Below are 20,224 nucleotides of genomic sequence, written 5' to 3' on the forward strand. Positions count from 1 at the left end.
GAGTCTTACATATGAACTTCAAAAGATTCACATTTTAATGTATGATTTGTTCTTCTTTAAAAACACTCGAGTCAGATTGGTCGAAACCCGGAATTTGTAATGGTTCAAAGACAAATTTTTTGAAGATAAAAAGTGTGGAAAAAAGAGAAATATTCAAGAAATTATAATGTTTAATGAAATTTCATTTAAAATATGGCAAATCGATGTCTATGCACTTACTTGAACGTCAAAACTTGGTAAAATAACATTCATTTTCACCCCATTTTGTGTGACAAATGCAAGATAATCGGTAGTCATTTTATAAGTTGATTTGAAAATAACCAATTCTTAAACATATTTATATTTGATAAAATATGTTTTTTACACTTCATTAAAAACAAATCTATCAGGAACTTCACATGAAACTGTATCTACTTATAAATGTTAGATGAATAAGAGATGTAAACATGGGTTTTTAACCCTCATCTGTTCCTGAAATTTTTATCCGTTACAATCCCTGCAGTGTCAATTTGACACTCCTGACGAAAACCAATGTAACTCTCTTGTTTCTCAACCGATTTTATCAAAATTCATAGCTTTGGAAACCTCGTGATGTGCCTCAAATTTTTTTTTTCACCTGCATCACTTAAGTTTTCCGTTATTCAAAGTCTTAGAAAAGAATCCTTAAAACATGCTTCGGAAAAAAGACTGTAAATCAGTTACGGAATGCTAAAAAAAATTCACTGAAGCTGTAAACTAAACGCTGGTCATAAGTGTATATTTTTTTAAATTTTTCAAGCTCATAACCACTAAAAATGTAAAAAAGTGGCGTAAAACCCGTACTTTTCAATCAAGGAATCGTCAAATGTCATACCTAAGATTGACAGATTGTCCGGTTTTATCCGGGTTTTCTGATATTTTTAATACAAAATTTGAGAACAGTCCAGCCCATGCCGGTTGCCCAGATTTCATTGAAAAATGTCCGCATTCTGCCCGGATTTATTAACTTTTTTTGGCAAATCAAACAAAAAAAAACAAACGCCTCTAAAACGATTTTTTGTAAGTTTCCTAAAGATAATCATGAAAGGTTTTTTGGCAGCCTAAAGAGCGCTTCAAAATCTGTCGATGAGTTTTGATGAAACAAATTTTTTTCTATTTTTTTCTTGATTTTTTTTGAGTAATTTCTGGATTTCGAGAAAATTTGCACGGATATTGTCCGGATTTATGGCCGTCACTTTTGAAATCAAATTCCCGGATTTTGCCAGGTTTTTATATAAAATTGCTCACTTCTTCCGGGCCTGGATACGTGCTGAGCAAAATTCTGGCAACCTTAGTCATACCAGATAAATTTTGATGAGGAGAGGATTGAAAAAAATTACGTAATTTGACACATTTTTGCGTTTTTAGATTTTCAAAATACAATCACTGAATTTTTGACGAATTTTCACAAGAAGCTGTTTTTCCAACTTTTTATCAATTTGCAAATCTCAGATTTTCTCGCACTTGCACTTCCAATAGTGCCATATTGACAACAAGGATGCCGAAAAAAATTCTGTGTTTTTGAGAAAAATAATTCTGGTTCTGTGATTTTACCCAAAAATTCTGTGATGGATTTCTGTGATGCTATTTCCTTGAATTTTATAGAAAATCAATGATAAATTGGGTCTTTTACACATTTTAGTAGGGCAAAATCAATTACCATTACCAATCTTATAATATTTTCCTAATTCAAAATAAGAAATCTAAATTTGATTCTAGCCAAAAAATTATAATTTCGGAAATCTATTCAAAACTTTAAGAATTCTGTGAAATCTGTGAAAATTTCAAAATTCTGTGTTCTGTGACACAGATTCTGTGATGAAAATTTGCTTAAAATTCTGTGAAATTAAAGATTTTTCTTTGATTTCGGCAACCTTGATTGACACTCAAGAGCGGATTAGGGTTAAAACCACGTAACTTTGAAGAGGACGCAATAATTCTACTTTTGTGTGAAAAAAAACTCAATTTTGGAGGCTCTGATACAGATGAAAAGATTCAAAACGAATTACTTGGAGCGAATGAGAAATGCATATTTGACTTTGATTAAATGTTTCATACCATAAATGACATTTTTAGAGGCCATGGTCAGTATGAAATAAACATCAAGTAACATATCACATATCAAGTTTCAATCTGATTAACAAAGAAGACGAGGTGTTCACCAGAGAAGTAATTCTGCATAAATTAATTTTAAAATTTCTATACATGACCCATTCCAGCGTGACGTCACAACGTTTGCATTTTTTTTTGTATATTGTATGTAAGTTTTACAGGTCATATCGCACATTGAAAAAAAATACCTTCTACGGTCAAAATTTAATTCTCTACAATTTGAAACCGAAAGTATTTTTATAGAACAAATAATTAACAAAATATAAGCAAAAGGAATCGTGACGTCACAACGAGCCTCTTTTTCCACTTTTCAGTTTATATGCAACACCGCATTTATCTGCTCTTATATTCGATCAAATTTTATGAAAATTTCAGGAAAGTATCGTTTCCTTACAATTGACAAATCGCTGTTTTTTTATTTTTTCAAATTTTGATTTCAATTCATTTTAGAGCGATTCAGTTTCGTGACGTCACAACGCACCTTTTTTTTTTAAAGCAGAGTTTTGCAAAGCGTTGTGACGTCACGAAATTTTGTGAACAGCTACATGAAATAAAAAAAAACTATAATCTTTAAATTAATGCTTAGTTAACTTGAAATGCTTAAAAACTCAATAAATAATGTGATTTGGTGATGAAATCGATCCATTTATTCCCAGAAAATAAGGGGAATTAATTCTCAAAGACTCTTATAAGCAGATAAGGTTTGCAACAATGCGCACATCAATTATATTCGAGTTTTTTGTGCGATCATGTGAATATTATTTAGAAAAAAAAAACTAATACTAGGAAATATTTATTCGAAAAGCGTTGCAATGTGTTTCTGAATCTTTTTAATCTTCAATTGCAAATAAATGGAAAAATAAATGATAATTTCAAAAGCCTTCGATCTTTCAAAAGTTAGTTAATGGACACTAGAGTGCCTAAATCAGCCGACTTATGAAAACTTATAAGTTGCAAGCTAAAGTAGATCCTAGGCCTAGCACAAAGTCCAGTGCTAAATTTGGGGATTGGACCACAGAAATAGACGGCACAATGAGCCTAAAATTTGCATGGAATTATGAGAAATTGGGTTTGGAAGGAACGGGAATTCCAAGTTTTGCACCAATTTCTGAAGTCCCTATCGGCTGATTTGTTTTAATTATAGTCATTCACAAAACTTTCGCTTTGACAAAATATTTATCTCAAGGTCCCATTTCGACAATGGATTAGTTAACACTAGAAAGACCGGCAAATTGAATATACCTATTCGGACCGTGACCAGTCAAAATGACTGGTAAAGGGGAAATTTTTTCTATCAAAATAGTTTTAACTTTTTTCTTTTGAAATTATTTTGTTATTTATTCAATAACATTTTTCTTATAAAATGGAAATATTTTTTCACCATGGGTGCCCGGAATCACCTCATTTTGGTATAGTTGACGAATGCGTGTATGTCATAAAATGAATATGTCAAATTATTATCAAAAAAACTAAAACACATTATCAATCTAATAATAAAAACATGTTAGATGGCTATGGGTATTGACCATGGGTGCACGGTTTCACTTCAGTTTTGTTTTAGTAGATATTTTCTAGCATCCATCGCCCTGAAAATTTTCAACCCGATGCCTATAAATTTTACCTGATATTGTAGGTTTTAAAGCATATTTTTTATATAAGTAGAGCAATTTACCATGGGTGCACAGATTCACTGCTATTTATCCAAAATCATTTTTTTTGCATGTTAAAGGTAAAGAATAAAGACTTTTAAAGATTCAAATGAAAATTTGTATTATATACATTGTTTTTCACTATGGGTGCACGGATTCACCGCGTTTTTATCAAATATTGGACTTTTTGCAATTTTATAAATCTTAAATTATTACAAATCTTAACTAAACCAAAGTCGAAACCATGTCTTTCATGTTGAGACATAATGATTTAAATAACGACTTTTATTTTAAGTTCTGTTTTTTTCATTCCTGGGAAAAAAAATTTCAATTATATCTTGAAATAATAAATTTATTTATTTATTATTAAAAAAACAGGTTTTTGCAATCGTATATTTATCTGATAAGATCTGATCAACATCCAAGAAATTGGAAAACGTTTATCATGGATCGAGTGAATTTTAGGAATTATATGCATCAAGTTATGTCGTGCGACGGAAAACAGTGGATATAAAAATAATGAATCAACATTGTCAAATGTACACATTGATTTGTTTTTCCTTAAAAGTTTTTCGATTGACTAATATTGCATTTCAAATACGTATCATATCTAACTCAAAAGTATTTTGGGTTCTGAAACAAGTTGAAAACTATTTATTTTTATATAATTTACAACGGCGAATTTACAGCCATTCCGTGCACCTATGTTGAAATATCTTAGCGCCGATGTGGTCTATCAGATAGACTGGCGTGAGTCTAGTCTAGGTATGCCAGGTGTACTGGGTTCGATTCCCAGTATCGGCAAGAAAACTCTAGGGTTCAAACCCCATAAGTTGCCGACAGGTAAGATGTGTTTCCTCTTATAATAGGAATGTTCAATAAGAATGTTCAATCAGTTGCCAGCTTTATACACGGGTGCCGGAATACCTGTAAGTGAACTTGCGTTGGAAATTTGTCGAACCTAACAATCTAAGAATGCATGTGAATACATTCTTGGGCAGAAACTGCGGTGAATCCGTGCACCCATGGTGGATAACCAACACATGAAAAATAATCATATATAAAAAAATCATTTAAATTGTTCAGTTTCATAGTTTATGTCTTCAAATTTGAATAAATAAGCACTCAATTCATAATAATTTTACTCATTCTAGTTTTGTATAAAACATATTTATCACCTAAAACTACTCGATTACTCGAATGGACATGTGTTAAATCTAACATAACTTTTACAAATCTTGATGAAATTTCGCCAAATTTTGACAGAAAGTTCGATTATAGTTGAGCAACAAAACAGACCAAAAAAATTGGGAGTCAAGTGCATGGAGGGCCACACAGTGGCCAATTCGAGAACTTTTTCTTCAAATCTTCACGACTTCGCATCGAAAATCAATAATTTCATAACGAATGACACACTTCTGCCCACCATAAATCAACTAGGACTCTTTGTCTTGAATGTAGCTTGCAAATGAAACCAAAAGCAAGCGAAAAAAATTTATCTTGTTTGAGTTATAGGGTTGTGAATTTTACCAGTCATTTTGACTGGTCACGGTCCGAGTGTCCATGGCGAAATTTTTCTCGCTTACTAAAAGAGCTAGTGAAATAAAAAGTACACAGTTTTGTAGAGATTCAAAATTCATGAAAAGTCGTATTTTTTGCGAATTTTTAAAGCGAAGTATGCAAAAGATATTCAACAAACAAAGTGTCCAACCAGTCATTTTGACTGGTGCGGTCTTTCTAGTGTTAAAAAGGTTTATGAGTTACAAAAATGTGTTTCTGATGGGTCAATTACAAAAATACTTGAATGATCGTTAATCGACGCTTAAATACCCGTTTTGAACGTTAAAGCTGTTTTATGATAACTCTAATTAAAATGCGTTCTTCAGATGAAATATTGTCATTATTGAAGCTTTAAAATACTCAAATTAAAAGAAAAATTGGTTGATAAAGACCTAAATTATAGACGAAAACCTGTTTTTTTTTGTTCATGCTGAACAAAATTAACATAATTCCATACAAACTTCAGGTGCGTTGCGCAACCCCTTTCCTTAGAATTATCTGGCCCAAATTTTTCATGAGACCTTGTGCTAGTACATATTTTAATTTATTTATTTTGGAATTCAGTTAAAACTCTCTTTTGTGAGATTTTATGTGAACACGGGGTTCGATTTAGATTTTCTAGTGACATCCTTTGAGGTGGAAATTTTAATTGAGGACAGGTTTTTTATAAGAATAATTTAATTAATTTTCCATGAATGTCTTATAATTTTTTTCTTATTTAAACAGTTAATCTATTGAGTTTAATTTTAATTTTGACTTATCTCATTACATTTTAATGGAACTTATTTTGTTTGAACATAATGAAAGAAATTAATAGAAGCTACAAGCGGTGTTTTTCATTCTAACAGAGATATATGAAGAACTTGATCTTTTGCAAGATTTTTATTCAAATCACAGATAACTTCCTGCTTTATGATTCACAAATATTCTTTTACAAAATCGATGAGGATTTCATTTGTTTGATAGTTTGTTTATTCTCGAATCAAGTGTTTTAAGCGCAATTTTATATGTTTTACTAGAAATGTTTAAAAACAACCGAGTTAATGCAAAAAAAAATAAATTAGTTTCCTTAAAAACTTGATATTAGAATTCGTTTATAAAAGCGCATTGTTGTGTTGAACTTGTATTGAAGAAATACTATAATAGTGTTGAAGTAAAAAGTCTCGAACGTTTTCGAAAAAAAGGGAATAAATTTTCGTGCCGTCACAACGCATTTTTTACTAGGGTGCAACTCACAACCTTCTGAACCGATTTTCAATCTAAAAATTGCATTTAATTCCACTCAACAAGTTTGAAGAGACTTCCAATATTCGACAATATGTGAAATTTCAGTAAATCATAAATTGAAAAACAGTAGAATTTTCGTGACGTCACAACGCTTAAAAATAGATACCTTTATCAACGATTCTAGAGCGTAAACTTGCAGTGACTAAATAATGCTCAAAAAATGGCTTCTCTACCATTATTTTGCAATAAATTTTTTTGACATAACTAGATTTTTGACAAAGTTGTGTTATAAATAAAGAATAATTGCAAAAATCAATTTAATTTCTTACTAAAATTTTTAAATTTCAACGATAACATACTCAATTCTAATAAAAGGTAACTGAAAATCTTGTAATGGAAAATGACACTCAAGAAATAACCTTTCTAACGCTATGCAATTTATTTTTGGATAATGAAAATAAAAATCGGTTGTCCAGTTGAGGGGTGCTTGGAATGGGTCACATAAATGTGTTCAACGTACACAGAGTTAAGCTAGTTCGGAAAACTAGAACACTTTGAGAAGTGAACTGAAGCCAAATCCGCCCAAACAAATAAATCGACGGATTGAGACATTTTTGCTCAATATTTTCTTCATTGGCACATTGTTCGAATGAAGACACCATCATTCAGCCACATATCTACAGTTGGAAGCCGCGGGCAGTTATGGAGATAATGCTTTCCGATCGATTCCAAACTTATGGTCTTAATCTCTTAACGCTGGTTGGCTTTATTGAATTTCAATGCAAACCAATATTGCTGAATGGGCAAGGTAAGACAACGAACCACCGGCCAAACTTAGCACATCTTCATCGGATAATACCTGCGGATGTACTTGCCCCCACTGAATTTTCGCTATCGCGATTTTGAGAGATTCCCGTCTCAGTCGCTTTCGTTATTGAGATGTGTAAGATTGTTGTGTAGCGGTAGGGTTTTTGTTCCTTGGGTCATTACATATTGTTGACTCGATACGAATGCGGGGGTGTGTCCAGCAGGTTATGCCCCAAAAACAAAAATGAAGCAAGAAAAAAAAATAAGCTCATACGACACACACGAGCCGCAAGTGCTTGAACGCCATCCTCCTACTTATTCTTTGCTCGGCTCGCCTTCAACATCCTTGCTGGGTTTTAGTTGGAATTGTGCCTTGGGTCATTTTTTGGGTCAGCAATAAAAATGGAACATGTGTGGGGCAGAAATATTTCTGAAGGCTGGCATGAGAGGACATCGACATGTGGAGGCTTTTCCTACACTTTTTAAACGTACTGTTTAAATGAAGTTTTCATATGGAGGGTAGGAATTTATGATGAAAGAGTATTTATTGAAAGAACTTGTACGTTACCAGTTGACAATATTTATCAATATTTAGAGCAAGTTCCCTGGTGTTGGGAAAAAGTGGTAGAAAATTTATCACTTTTAGCACATTTTGATTTTAACAACACGTGTTGTAGTTTCGCATGCTGTGATGCAAAAATTGCAATATTTCTATCACATACGGCTGAAATAGAAACAGTGCTGTAAGAAAATATAACGCCCAAAGATCTTGAAAACATTCTTGCATGGTAAAATTTTCAAAATGTAAAAATTTCTACCATTTTTTCCCAACACCAGTGAACTTGCTCTTAGTGACATTTATTTTTGGCCGTCAAAAAGTCGAATAATCACAGAAGGCATAAAAATAAAGTAGAAGAGCTGCTGAGAGCTCTCTATTCATTTTAAAAATAGTCAAAACAGTCATAACTTGGAGCCATTACCGAGATCTACGAATGACGAATTGATTAAAACGAACTGGATCGAAAACAAGAAGCAAGAGAATTGAATTTTGAAGTTCGGCTTGAAACCAGTTTAGCGGGAATGTCGTCACTTTTCAAGTGCTACAGATTAGATTGAATGGGCGTTTTAGTGCCAATTTATGAGTACAGTTTTTTACGGCTTTGAGTTCCCACCACAAATTTCTAAGGCGGCAGGCAGTCTGAAAGCTTGGGGAATGGCCACTTGAAAGTTTCGATCCCCAGTAAAGAATAGCGAGTGTGTGAATTGGAAACGTTTAAGTCGCAGTTTGACTTTGAAGGTGGACCACGTCTTGGGCGGGAGCTGAGATTAATTTCTGCAACCTAAGGAAAAATATGCAAAAAATGACACTTACTTCCGGTCGATGTGAACCACTTTCATGTCCATCGAGTGGATGGTTGTGAACACATTGGTCGCCCCCTGGACGACACACTCCCTCGTTTCCGGCATGGCAATCGGGGTACAGGTCGCTATGAATACCGGCTCGTTCCGGCTACACAGCGGCAGGTACGATAGGTAATGCCCTTGAACTAGAATGACCTGTGAAAAAATTAAAATAAATAACATCTCATCATTCTGTTCAAAAAATTATCTTCAATTCAAATGACATTTGGGGAAAAAACAAGAACCAACCTTCTGATCCCCGAACCGCATCTGGCGCCGAGCGTTCCGGCTGACGTTCATCCGGCACAGGAACATCCGGTGTTCCCCGTCCAGCTGGGTTCCGTTGCTGTGATGCCCATGATGATGGTGATGATGGGAGGCGCTGGTTTGATGCTGCGGAACCCCTCGGCCCAGTTCGGCCTGGATGGCCCCGTGGTCTTGCTTGTCGATGATGTCATATACCGAGTCGCCGTGGATGAGCAGGTCCTCCTAAAATAGTGGAAAAAAGAAGTGATTAGAAATTCGGTTGGACAAATTCGAATAATTTGATTAAAAATTACAAAAACGAGAAACAAATGAGACTTTTCATGTAGTTTATTAGGAATCTTTTAGAGTATAATTCTTCACACAATAGAAAACGTTCACATTTTTCAGAGTCTTTCGCGACTTATTTTTTCAGAGTATTACTTATTTAGCGAAAATTGGAAAAGTCAGTTTTAAGAATAAAATAAGGCTGGAACAATTATCAATTTCTTCTTTTGTCACACCCCCCCTCCACCCCCCTTCCAAATTTCCAAAAATGCCAAAGGGGCGAATGAATAGAGTTTGAAGTAACTTATGAAAATATCGAAATGTCACATTTGGTTCCTCCGATTGATACATTTTAGTATTATACAATAAAAATGGAGTCCCCTCAACCATCCCCGTCTCTACACTGTATGAAATCAAGGTTGCCGAAATCACAGAAAAATCTGTAATTTCACAGAATTTTGAGCAAATTTTTATTACAGCATCTGTGTCACAGAACACAGAATTTCAAAATGTTCACAAATTTCACTGAATTTTTGAATTTTGAAGAGATTTTCAAAATTATTATGTATAAATGCCAGTATAAAATTTAGATTTCTTACTTTGAACTAGCAAAAAATGATGAGATTGGTACTGTTAATTGATTTTTCCCTACTAAAATGTTAAATAAACGCAATCCACCAGGATTTTTTTTAATGAAACTAGAGGAAATAGCGTCACAGAAAACCATCACAGAACTTTTGTGTAAAATCACAGAAAGTCAGATTTTTTTTTCTCAAAAACACAGAATTTTTTTCGGCAACCTTGTATGGAATCCATCCTTCCAACAAAAAGTTAGGAACTTATCTCGCACTTCAATACTTTTTTCTGTAAAATTTGGCTCCATTTGCGGAACTCTCCTCTCCTTGCTATCGCTCCAGTGAAAGGAGTAAGAAGCCTTAAATCAGGCATGTCAAACTGGGGGTTTGCATGCGGCCCGCGGCCTTGTTCAATGCGGCCCGCGTAGCCCCGTCTTAAATTGTCACAAAAAAACACCACTGATTTTTATGTAAAATATTACTGCAAAAAACTTCGGACTTCGCTCAGTCCCAGATTTTCAAGCTTGAGGTGGCTAGCATATCTAGCAGCCAAAGTTCCAGGTCGGTCATTTCTTTCGGATTCCGTAACAATTTTATGAAGTAGAGCAGTAGGTTGTTAGCCTAAAGTCCCTAATTTACCTTTGGAAAAGCTAGCTAGTCGAGCAACGGATGGTGCACCAACTATGGTTGGGGCTAAAAATGGTGTTGGTGCAAAACTGTTCGCAAAAATAAGGGAGACCTTTAGCAATTTCAAATTTGCTCGATGTATTATTCGCCAAGAGACATTATGCACAAAGCAATTAAAGTTCCAACATGTGCTAAAACCAGTTTCAAAACTTTATCCGTTTCCGTGGCTTGAATCATCGCCAATTTTCGACATATTTAAAAGACATTTGACATGAATTCGATTGTGTTCCCAACTACACAGAAGTACGCTGGCTTTCCTGCCACAAAATATTAAAATAGTTTTTTTTTGCTACGAGAGGAAATAATATTATTTCTAAAAATTAAAGGTGAACCTGTTGAACATTTTCAAGTAGACGACCATGGGTTCAGGATTTGGCATTTGCTGCTAATCTCGCTGGCCACCTGCAAGATTTGAACATAAAACTTCAAGGAAAAGAAAAAAAAAATCATAACTGCTTGTGATGATGTAAAAAACTTTCAAGCGAAGTTACGGTTATGGATCAACCAAATTTCCAAAGAAAACCTTGTGCACTTCTCCACGAGTCAAGAGCCGAAAAGATCAAACGAGGCTGCATCATTTGGTAAATTAAATACGTACTTCACCTAGAATCGTTACTAGATGCATTCAAAGGCCTTTTTCGTGACTTTAATTTATACGAGCAAGAATTTTTGTTGTTTGTATCTCCATTTTCGTTTGCTCCTGAAAATGCTGCTGATAATTTGCAACTAGAGTTGATAGAGCTGCAGTGCGATTCTTTATTGAAAGCTTAATACATTGAAGTGACTGTACAAAAATTTAACAGCTATTTGCCTGAACGTTACGTTGAGTTACGGAAATTTGTTGCAAGAATTCTTGCTATGTGAGCGTTTTTTCCATAATTAAAGCTACAAAAACTCCTCATCGTTCGAGATTATCTGATAGGTACAAATTTATCATCAATAATGAAAGTGTCAGAGACAAATAAACTTCAACCTGATATAAATAAACAAGTATCTCAGAAAAGATGTCAAGCATCAGGACAATAGATAAAATGCGTTATAATATAAGAATGTTAAACATTAAAAGCCTTAATAAAAAATTCATTCCAAGTTTACTTATAACTATATTCCATTGCATTGTATCTTATCTCCACGAAACTAATATGTTATATTTTCTAACGGATTTTGGCTGCGGCCCTCTACGTCGTAGAAAATTTTTAATGCGGCCCGCACACCTAAACGAGTTTGACATGCCTGCCTTAAATAATCATAGAGAGAAATGTTTACACAAAACCTTCTGTTAAATTTGAATAATAAGTTCTCGAGTGATCTCCAAATATAGTAATAAAATCCTCCCTCCCCTTCTTCTCTTCCCATTGGAAAAAGGGAGGGGTCTCAAAACATTAAAAATAACATTTCTCGTACTCAAATATACTGCCCCTACTCGCATAACAGTCCCATATGAATTTTCGTCATTTTTCATCTAACCTGACAGTTCGTCATTTTGAACATAGGACTTTAATATAAATCAATAAAAAGAGAGATTTTGTTCTAGAAATTTCGAAAAAAATATCAACTCGTGGCTGTCCCATATGAAATATACCCGCATAACAGTCCCATATGTTAAATACCACGGATTTGGATACATTTCAATTTTTCATCCGGCGAGATAGTCTTTGATTCATTGCTTTGAATCATTTAAAAAAGGTTTAACTCACTTGATGTCGAATTATGCACACTAGTTTTCGAAGGCGGGTCAGTAAGAAGGAAGGAATGTCTTCCTGAGCGAATAACTATCAGACGCAATCAAAAATCGTAAAAAGATTCAACTTACAATGTGGAATTCACGATATTTTTCCAAAAGTGTGTTTCTTTTTCTAAAAATTGCATTTAGAAGTTTAAAAATAATCAAATTTAATTCGTAGAAAGTAGCTTGGTGAGAAAAACATATTCTGTTTGGGACTGTTATGCGAGTAGATTTGAAAAAGGATTCAAATATGCTCGCATAACAGTCCCATAACGAATAAAAATGGTGCTCCCGAGCTTACAAATGACCCAATTTCGAAAATTTCAGGTCCTATGATTTATAATGACAACCTAGAACACATTCCATCAAACGATTTTCGTTTATGCTGAAAGTTGGGGTCACAACTTAAAAATATATTCCAAAACAGAAAAAGCTGATTTTCTCACTTGCTTGTTTTTGTATATGGGACTGTTATGAAAGTAGGGGCAGTATACTCTCATGCTAAATTTGGCTTTATTTACTCGATTCGATCTCGAGTTATGGAAAAAATTGTATAGGCCACCTTCCTCCCTTCTCATTTCCTCAGAGGAGTGAAGGAAGGATTTCATAACATCGTAAAATCATTTTTCGTTCCAAAATACTCCTATGTCGAATTTGTTTTGAATTGCATGATAAGTTATCGAGTTATGAAAAAAATGTATGGGAGACCCTTTCCCTCCTTTATATCTCTTTAAGGGAAGGAAAAGGAGTACCAAATAATCATAGAAACATTTCTCGTGCATAATAAACCACCCATGTCATATCTGGTTCGATTTGCTTGATAAGTTTTCGAATTGCGCAGAAAATAGTATGGAAGCCCTTTTTTCTCTACACTGAAAGGGGGAGGGCTCTCAAATCACTCTTAAAATATGCATCTTACCTACGATGTTAAATTTGATCCCACTTGCTCGATTAGTTCTCGAGATATTCAAATATCATTATTTTGCTTGTGGGGGGCACCCCCCTTTCAAAAAAGGGGAATTATCTCATACTATAAACGAAACCTTTCCCAGCCTCTAATGTCTCAACCTGTCAAGGTTCACCCCAATTGGTTTAGTAGTTTACAAGTTAATAGGGAACAGACAGACCGACAAAATTTGTTTATATATACTTAGATGCTTAACTTGTTTGAAACGTATAACAAAGTTGTTAAGAATTAACCCTCCAAAGCCGTTCGGGTCAATATGACCCGAAGCGCACATTTCAAACATCTTTATCATCATTCCAATATACTGATGAACTGGTAATTTTGACAGACCAAGTATGTTCTATGAAAATAATGATCAAATCAACGCCAAAAAATTAAAATTTGAGTTTTGAAAATAGGTTCATTGGGAAATACAGCTAAACAAAGCCGAAATTGGATTTCGTTTTTCTAAAGTAAGATTTTTTTCTACCGGAAGATTATTCATAGCGGTCAACACTTTCATTGGACCCCAACATATCTATACATTGTCGTATAGATGGATTCTTGACGATTTCAAACATTAATAAAACAGTTAAATACAGAAAAGCTGTCAGAAGTTATGAGTATTTTAAAAATAAAATTGATTTTTCGGACTTTTTACTTTTTGGACCAGTTTCTGATAATCTGGTAATACTTATCAACTTTATTTTGAAATGTTGAGTAATTAGAATAAATTACCTAGACAATGAATATAATATCATCAAAATTGGTTAATATTTGCAGCCAGGAGAACGAAATCAAACTACAGTTCAAATTTCACCGAAACGGATTTTTAGCGAACGGCTTTGGAAGGTTTAACTAACAAAAATGTTTCTGATGTCTCAAATAATAAAAAAAGACATTTCTCATGCCCATATCCTTTTACATGTGAAATTTTGGATCAATTTTTTCAAGAAGTTTTCGAGTTGGCGAGTTCGAGAAAATTGTATGGGAGCCTCCCTGCTGCCTTCTTATATCCCCAATGGAATGGAGGGCTTTCAAATAATCATATAGCCATTTATCATATTACATACTCTCTCATGCCAAATTAGGTTTTATTTGCTTGATAAGTTTTATGCATTGCAAAAAAAATGTAAAGGAGCCCTTTTTCCTATCTTGCAACTGAAAGGAGAGAGTGGTACCAAAATATCAATAGGTACCTTTTTATGTTCTCAACTACCCTTACATTGTTCTCGATATATGCATTAAACATTATACGGAAGTCAACTCCTTCCTTCCTTTCTTCACCATTGAAAAAGGGAGTAGCTTGGGCCCATTTGCTCGATTTGCTCGAGAAAGCCTCCCCCTTCTCTCCTAATTTCCCATTGCAAGGAGAGAGAGGTCTCAAATTATCATAAAAAACTTTTTTCTTACCCAAATACCCTCCCATGCCAAATTTGGTACCATTTGTTTTGAGTTATGTTTTGTTTTTGAGTTATTTGAAAATTTTTAAAAAAGCCCAATCCCCTCTTCCTATCATCCCTACTGGGAAAATGGAGGGGTCTCAAATAACCACAGAAATACTCCTTGTACCCTAAAACCCTACCATGCCAAATTTGGTACCATTTGCTTGATTGGTTCTCGAGTTATTTGTGTTATAGACCCCCTTCCCCCTTTCTGTGAGGGGGAGAGGTTTTTCCAGGTTTTCCCGGGGCGTTCCCAGATATTCAAGGAAAATATCAAGGCGAGTCCGTATCAACCCGGATGCCTGGATTTTTTTTTGAGGCATGGAACACAATTTTATGCTGCGACGAACAAATATAAGTTCAAATGTGATTTCAAAGTAGTCGAAGATTCCTTAGAATTCAGCTACAGTATTTGAAAGACCCAAATACTAGTATTTCACTAGCTACTTGCTAGCATCCTCAGTGGGTTATCGACTGGGCAGTCGATAACCCACTGAGGATGCTAGCAAGTAGCTAGTGAAATACTAGTATTTGGGTCTTTCAAATACTGTAGCTTAATTCAAAGGAATCTTCGACTACTTTGAAATCATAGTTTCATTCAGCTAAGAGGTTCTTCAAACCTTTGATTATTAGTAAGTTCAAATGATTTTTTTCTATCTTTTTATTGATTTTGTTCGTATAACGGATGCATTTTGCTCAGATTTGTCTGAATATTGGCCGGATTTGTATTTGAAAATTTTAAATTGAATGCACGGTTTTCCCCGGTTTTTCAAAAAAAAAAAATTCCAGGCCCAAAAACGTGCTGCAAAATATCTGGAACACATTATAAATAATCTCATCGTTATTGGCACCGCTCGCACTCGATTCACTCAGACGTTTACGCTATTAAAATCGCTCGATCAGATAATTTTTTTTTATGAGAAAAAAAACGAATTTCAATATGAATTAAAAACCTTTTTAAATCTGCCAGCCTATCTTTTCATGTTTATGTCATGCCTATTCTTTGCGATCATTTTTGTTTATTTTGAAAATAAAACCATTCATGTGGTAACTATGCCAACTACGGTAACGCACTATGCAAGGTCTTTTGATACACTAGGTTCTCCGACTTTCACAGTAAGTATAGGCTAGGAGTGAGCGGGGCTCTCAATGAGTTTGTTTATTTTTTGCTCAGCTTTTTGGTGGTTTGTTGGTAAACAAACCTCATGAGTTCCGCATAGTTGCATAGCCTCATGCGCGGTCCTATGGGGGGGGGGTGATCGGGGTGATCACCCCCCCCAAGCGGCAAAAAACCGCTACAAAATACCCGTAAATGCTAGAATTTCTATAAAAACTTCGAACTTCCCCTAGTAGATGTGCTTTTGAATTTTCAAAAATTTTCCACTCCGTGGGGGTGTTTAATCAACGAAAATGTTTGTTTATCACTTGAAGGCTCAATTGAAGAAAAGTCGGTGTACCAAAATCAAGCAGCTGTAACTGGCAATTCCCTGGACCGAATTATACCAATCAACTTTTGTTGAATTACTGAGGACGTTGACTTTGAATTTGCTAACCATTTGTCTACTTATAATTTGAGCTAGGTAATGAAATTTACGGACATAATTTGAATTGTCATTAATATCCCTTATATGCCTAAATTTACATGAGCAAATTCTGATAAATTATGTACCAATTTGTTTCAAAATCTGAGCTTCTTAATTTTTCATTATGTTTTGGATTTTAATGGAATGACAAATTTGAAAAAGTCAAAAAGTGAATATTGTTGCAACACTGAAATACTTGAATATTTTTGCTTCTGAAGTCATATATTGATTGCTTTGTCATGCAGTTTCTTTTTTATTCGATCAGATAGAAGAAAACAATAAAAATAGTCAAACTATATACATATGTACGGAATCATAAGATTGGCAATTTCCTTTAATTTTCAGTAATGACTTTCATGTTTGATTTACAAATCTTTACATTTACATTTACAGATTTACAGATCTTGGTCATTCTAATAAGTGAAAAAATTCCTTTGTTCTTTAAGTGTTAAATTGCCTTATTAGTAAGAAATTTAAATTGTAATCACGTTCTCCATTGAAGTGATCAGTTTTCCAGTAGGCGCTTAAGAAACGTGTGACTTCAATTGACAGTCTTTGGTACTTTCTTATCTTTCTGTTTGACTCCAATATATCACAAAATAAATTCAATCGTAATATAAAACATGTTGAAGCCGCATGAAATCCATTTTTGAGGAAGATTCGGCAACGGAAATTTCCTCATTAGGATTTTTCTTTGTAGTTCAAAATATATTAAAAACCGAAAGAATCGGGACAAAATATTATAATAAAACTTTACTTCAAGAATAGAAAGCTAAGACGAATCTGAAATTCAAATATCAATTAGAATTTCCATTTCTCTATTTTTTCTTTTGTTCAAAGTTGGTTTATTGTCAATTTTAAATCTTCACAAAGTGATGTATAACTCATTCTAAACTCCAATGCAGCACTATTCTCACTTGCGTTTGCAAGGAATTTATTATTAGATTAAAAAAAAAACAGTTGAGTTTTTGAATCATAGTAATCATTCTCTTGCACGATTCATCGCTCCCTCGATTTTACATCATTCAAATATGAATTATTAAACTTCAAACTAACCTTTATTAAGAAATTCATAAAAAAAATTGGATCAATTTAATTGATTTGGTTTGAAATTTATCACATCAAGCATTCATTTAATGGATGACCGTAAAACGATTCAAGGAAGTATTTACTTCCAAACAAAAATTGAATATGAAAATTTTAAATTTTAATAGTTTTAAAAACCTTTTAAAGATTTCTAAATTCAAGTTAATGCGTTGATAAAACACAAGAGATTCCAGAGCAACAATACATCAAATGAAGAAATTGTGGGCAGTGTTAGTAATTTTTGCGTTCCCTATGAGTTTTTAGAGCCAAAAAGGAATAAAAACTATTTATAAAAGCTGTTTCAATATGAAGGAATTGGTGTTTCGAGAAAAAGATTTAAATTCATCTTCTAAACTCAAATCTGCATTCACAATTATAACACAAGGAAACAAAATTCACATTTTCCGAGGTGCAAAGAATTTGAAAACTAACTTTGACTTATTAAGGAGTATATCTGTAGAAAATAAAAGGTTAAAATTCATTGAAAAATATTGTGAACTTTTTAGCATAAGTGTACAGTATCAAAGATTTAGAAAAAAATATTTTTACTTCATAATCAATTTTTCTGAAGACTGTGTGTAATTTACCGTGACTTCTGGCTGACAAAATCATTGAACTTAAGAAAAATGTTAAATTTTTTTTTCAAGTATTTGTTTTTAGGAACAAAAACTGTATAGTTTTTTAGGGAATTTGCCACTTAGTGGCATTTTCCCCTGAAATATGCATCAATGAATGAACAAAAGATGATTTATAGATTCAAAATAATTATTTGTTGTTCATGTAGGTCAGTTGCTTCATCAGTTATCATCGATCGATTAAACTCTAAACTAATTAGTTTTCTGACAAAAAATCTGACAAAAAAATCGAGTTATGGACGCAAATATTGTCCAAAATCAGTTTGCCTGTGTTTTTATTTTTTGTCTTGTGGAATAAAACTTTCCCGTTATCAGTCGATTATTTTTTCGGCAACAAGGCAATCCATTACGAAATTTCCAAATCACATTCAGTAAACTATTCCAATGAAAAATTCAATTCGCGTAATCATAGCAAATTGAAATTCATAGCAATAATTAACTAAAACTTATCTCAAAACTATTATTTTTGTTTGGCCTAGCACAAATATTCAGAAGCTCAACAATGTGTTCATTATTTTCATTTTAGAAATGACATTTATAACAAGAAATTCTTTAAAAATCTTTAAAAGTGACAATTTTAAACTACCAAATATACAAATTATGACAATTTTCTTTTTATTATCATTTTTTGCAGTGAATATTATAGATTTGCTGATTGTTCTATAAATAATGAAAAAGTTTGTTAAAAGATTTAAAAATTATTCTTTTATGGCATATTTTTCAAAATACATCTGATTTTGTTCAGTGAAAAGTGAGGGAGGGGAAGTAGTGTGCAGCTTATATTGTACTAATTTGAAAGTGGCAACCTTCACACCCCTCCCCCCGCAACCGTCCCCCTCTTTTTGCTTTTTCAAAATGATCGTTTTTTCACTAGATATTACGTTCCTTCATATTGACAGATTTTTGAAAATTTGAAAAATCACCCCCCCCAAGAGCCAACTCTAGGACCGCCCCTGCATAGCCTACATAGCCAAAATGGCTGAATCGGGAATTCGATATTCGGTAACACCTCCTGAATATATACACACCTTGGCACTATGAGAGACTGTCATTTCACGATCACATTTTGGAAGTAGCTTATATGTATGTTTAAAAAAAAAGCGGGGAAATTATAAATACTAGTGAACCTGTATATAAGAGAAGTGACATCTGTGATCTGAAACACAAAATTACAATCGAGCAATAGAACTGTCAAAATCGATTCCAATCGATCCAAGCATTTTGTCACAGAGCTTTTACCTTTCTTATTGAAAACTCAACCAAGGAAGGTATTGTGATTGTTGTTATAGTTCAAACAGATAATTATTAAGCTGGCCATATGAATTTATGATTAGGCGCAATTTTTTTCAATGGTTTGGTGAATCGTATTCCTAGTTAGAAAACTAATTAATTATTAACGAAATTCAAGTCATTCATACCGTTTATCGCGATCCTTCGGGCATCGAGTTCAATGTTGTTTTGTTGGAATGAAGGAGCGTTCACTTTAGAGCTTAAACATTGAGCCAGAAAACAGTGCTGGGGATTTTTTTGTCCAAGATTTCGGCGATGTTGCCACATATTTTATTTTAAAAGCGGTCAGATGTCGCTTCTCTTATATGAAGGTTCACTAATAAATACATTTATTTGTGCGGAACCCATTCCTCTATCCTTTCAGTGGCTTCCCAGCTCTTATTTGTAAAAAAAACACGTTTGAAAAGTAAGGACAATATAGGTAGCCCATTAGAGTGCCTAGTTTCAAACTCAACGACGAGTGGCCTGAAAAGCTAATCTGCTCGTTTCATTATCACTTTTCATAGAGGGTAGGTTAAAAAACTGAAAATGGCGAAATTCCCGAAAAGCATAAAACCTTTACATTGAAGCTGAACTCTTCAGAACTTGTTAGAATATCCACGTGAAACTTGAAAAAGAATCAGCCGGGCCTAAATGATCTTGTCCAAATACTTTGATTATTTTTTTTTCTTTCAGATTTGCTTCATTTTCTTGAGCTTTATTTTCTAATTCGTGACTCTGAAGCCACTCAACACTGTATTTTTATAAAGACCAACGTTTTCAACAATATGTTGTAAGTAAAAGATTTTGTTATCAGTGATCCAAAATGCGCTTTTTATTTTCTTTTAAATTTTCAGCATGTATATTTTTTGCATTTTTTCTTCATTTTTTAATATCTTGAGAATGGGAGAGTACTGAAATATGAGTTTTTCTATCGGAAAATTAGGTTTGGGATCACCCTCTCAAA

At 33.6% G+C, this 20,224-nt stretch overlaps 1 protein-coding gene across 1 annotated transcript in view; it reads right to left on the reverse strand.

The window, feature by feature from the left end:
- Positions 1-20,224, reverse strand: part of LOC129756201 (uncharacterized) — a 199,720-nt gene that overhangs the window by 36,986 nt on the left and 142,510 nt on the right. Inside the window, exons 6-7 of the mRNA XM_055753005.1 lie at positions 9,024-9,263; positions 8,746-8,930 (exon numbers count right to left, since the gene is read on the reverse strand). Coding sequence (XP_055608980.1) covers positions 8,746-8,930; positions 9,024-9,263 — 425 coding nt within the window. The remainder of the gene's footprint in view (positions 1-8,745; positions 8,931-9,023; positions 9,264-20,224) is intronic.

The sequence above is a fragment of the Uranotaenia lowii genome, chromosome 3 (genome assembly GCF_029784155.1).
Source record: "Uranotaenia lowii strain MFRU-FL chromosome 3, ASM2978415v1, whole genome shotgun sequence".
Classification (NCBI taxonomy): Eukaryota; Metazoa; Arthropoda; class Insecta; order Diptera; family Culicidae; genus Uranotaenia; species Uranotaenia lowii.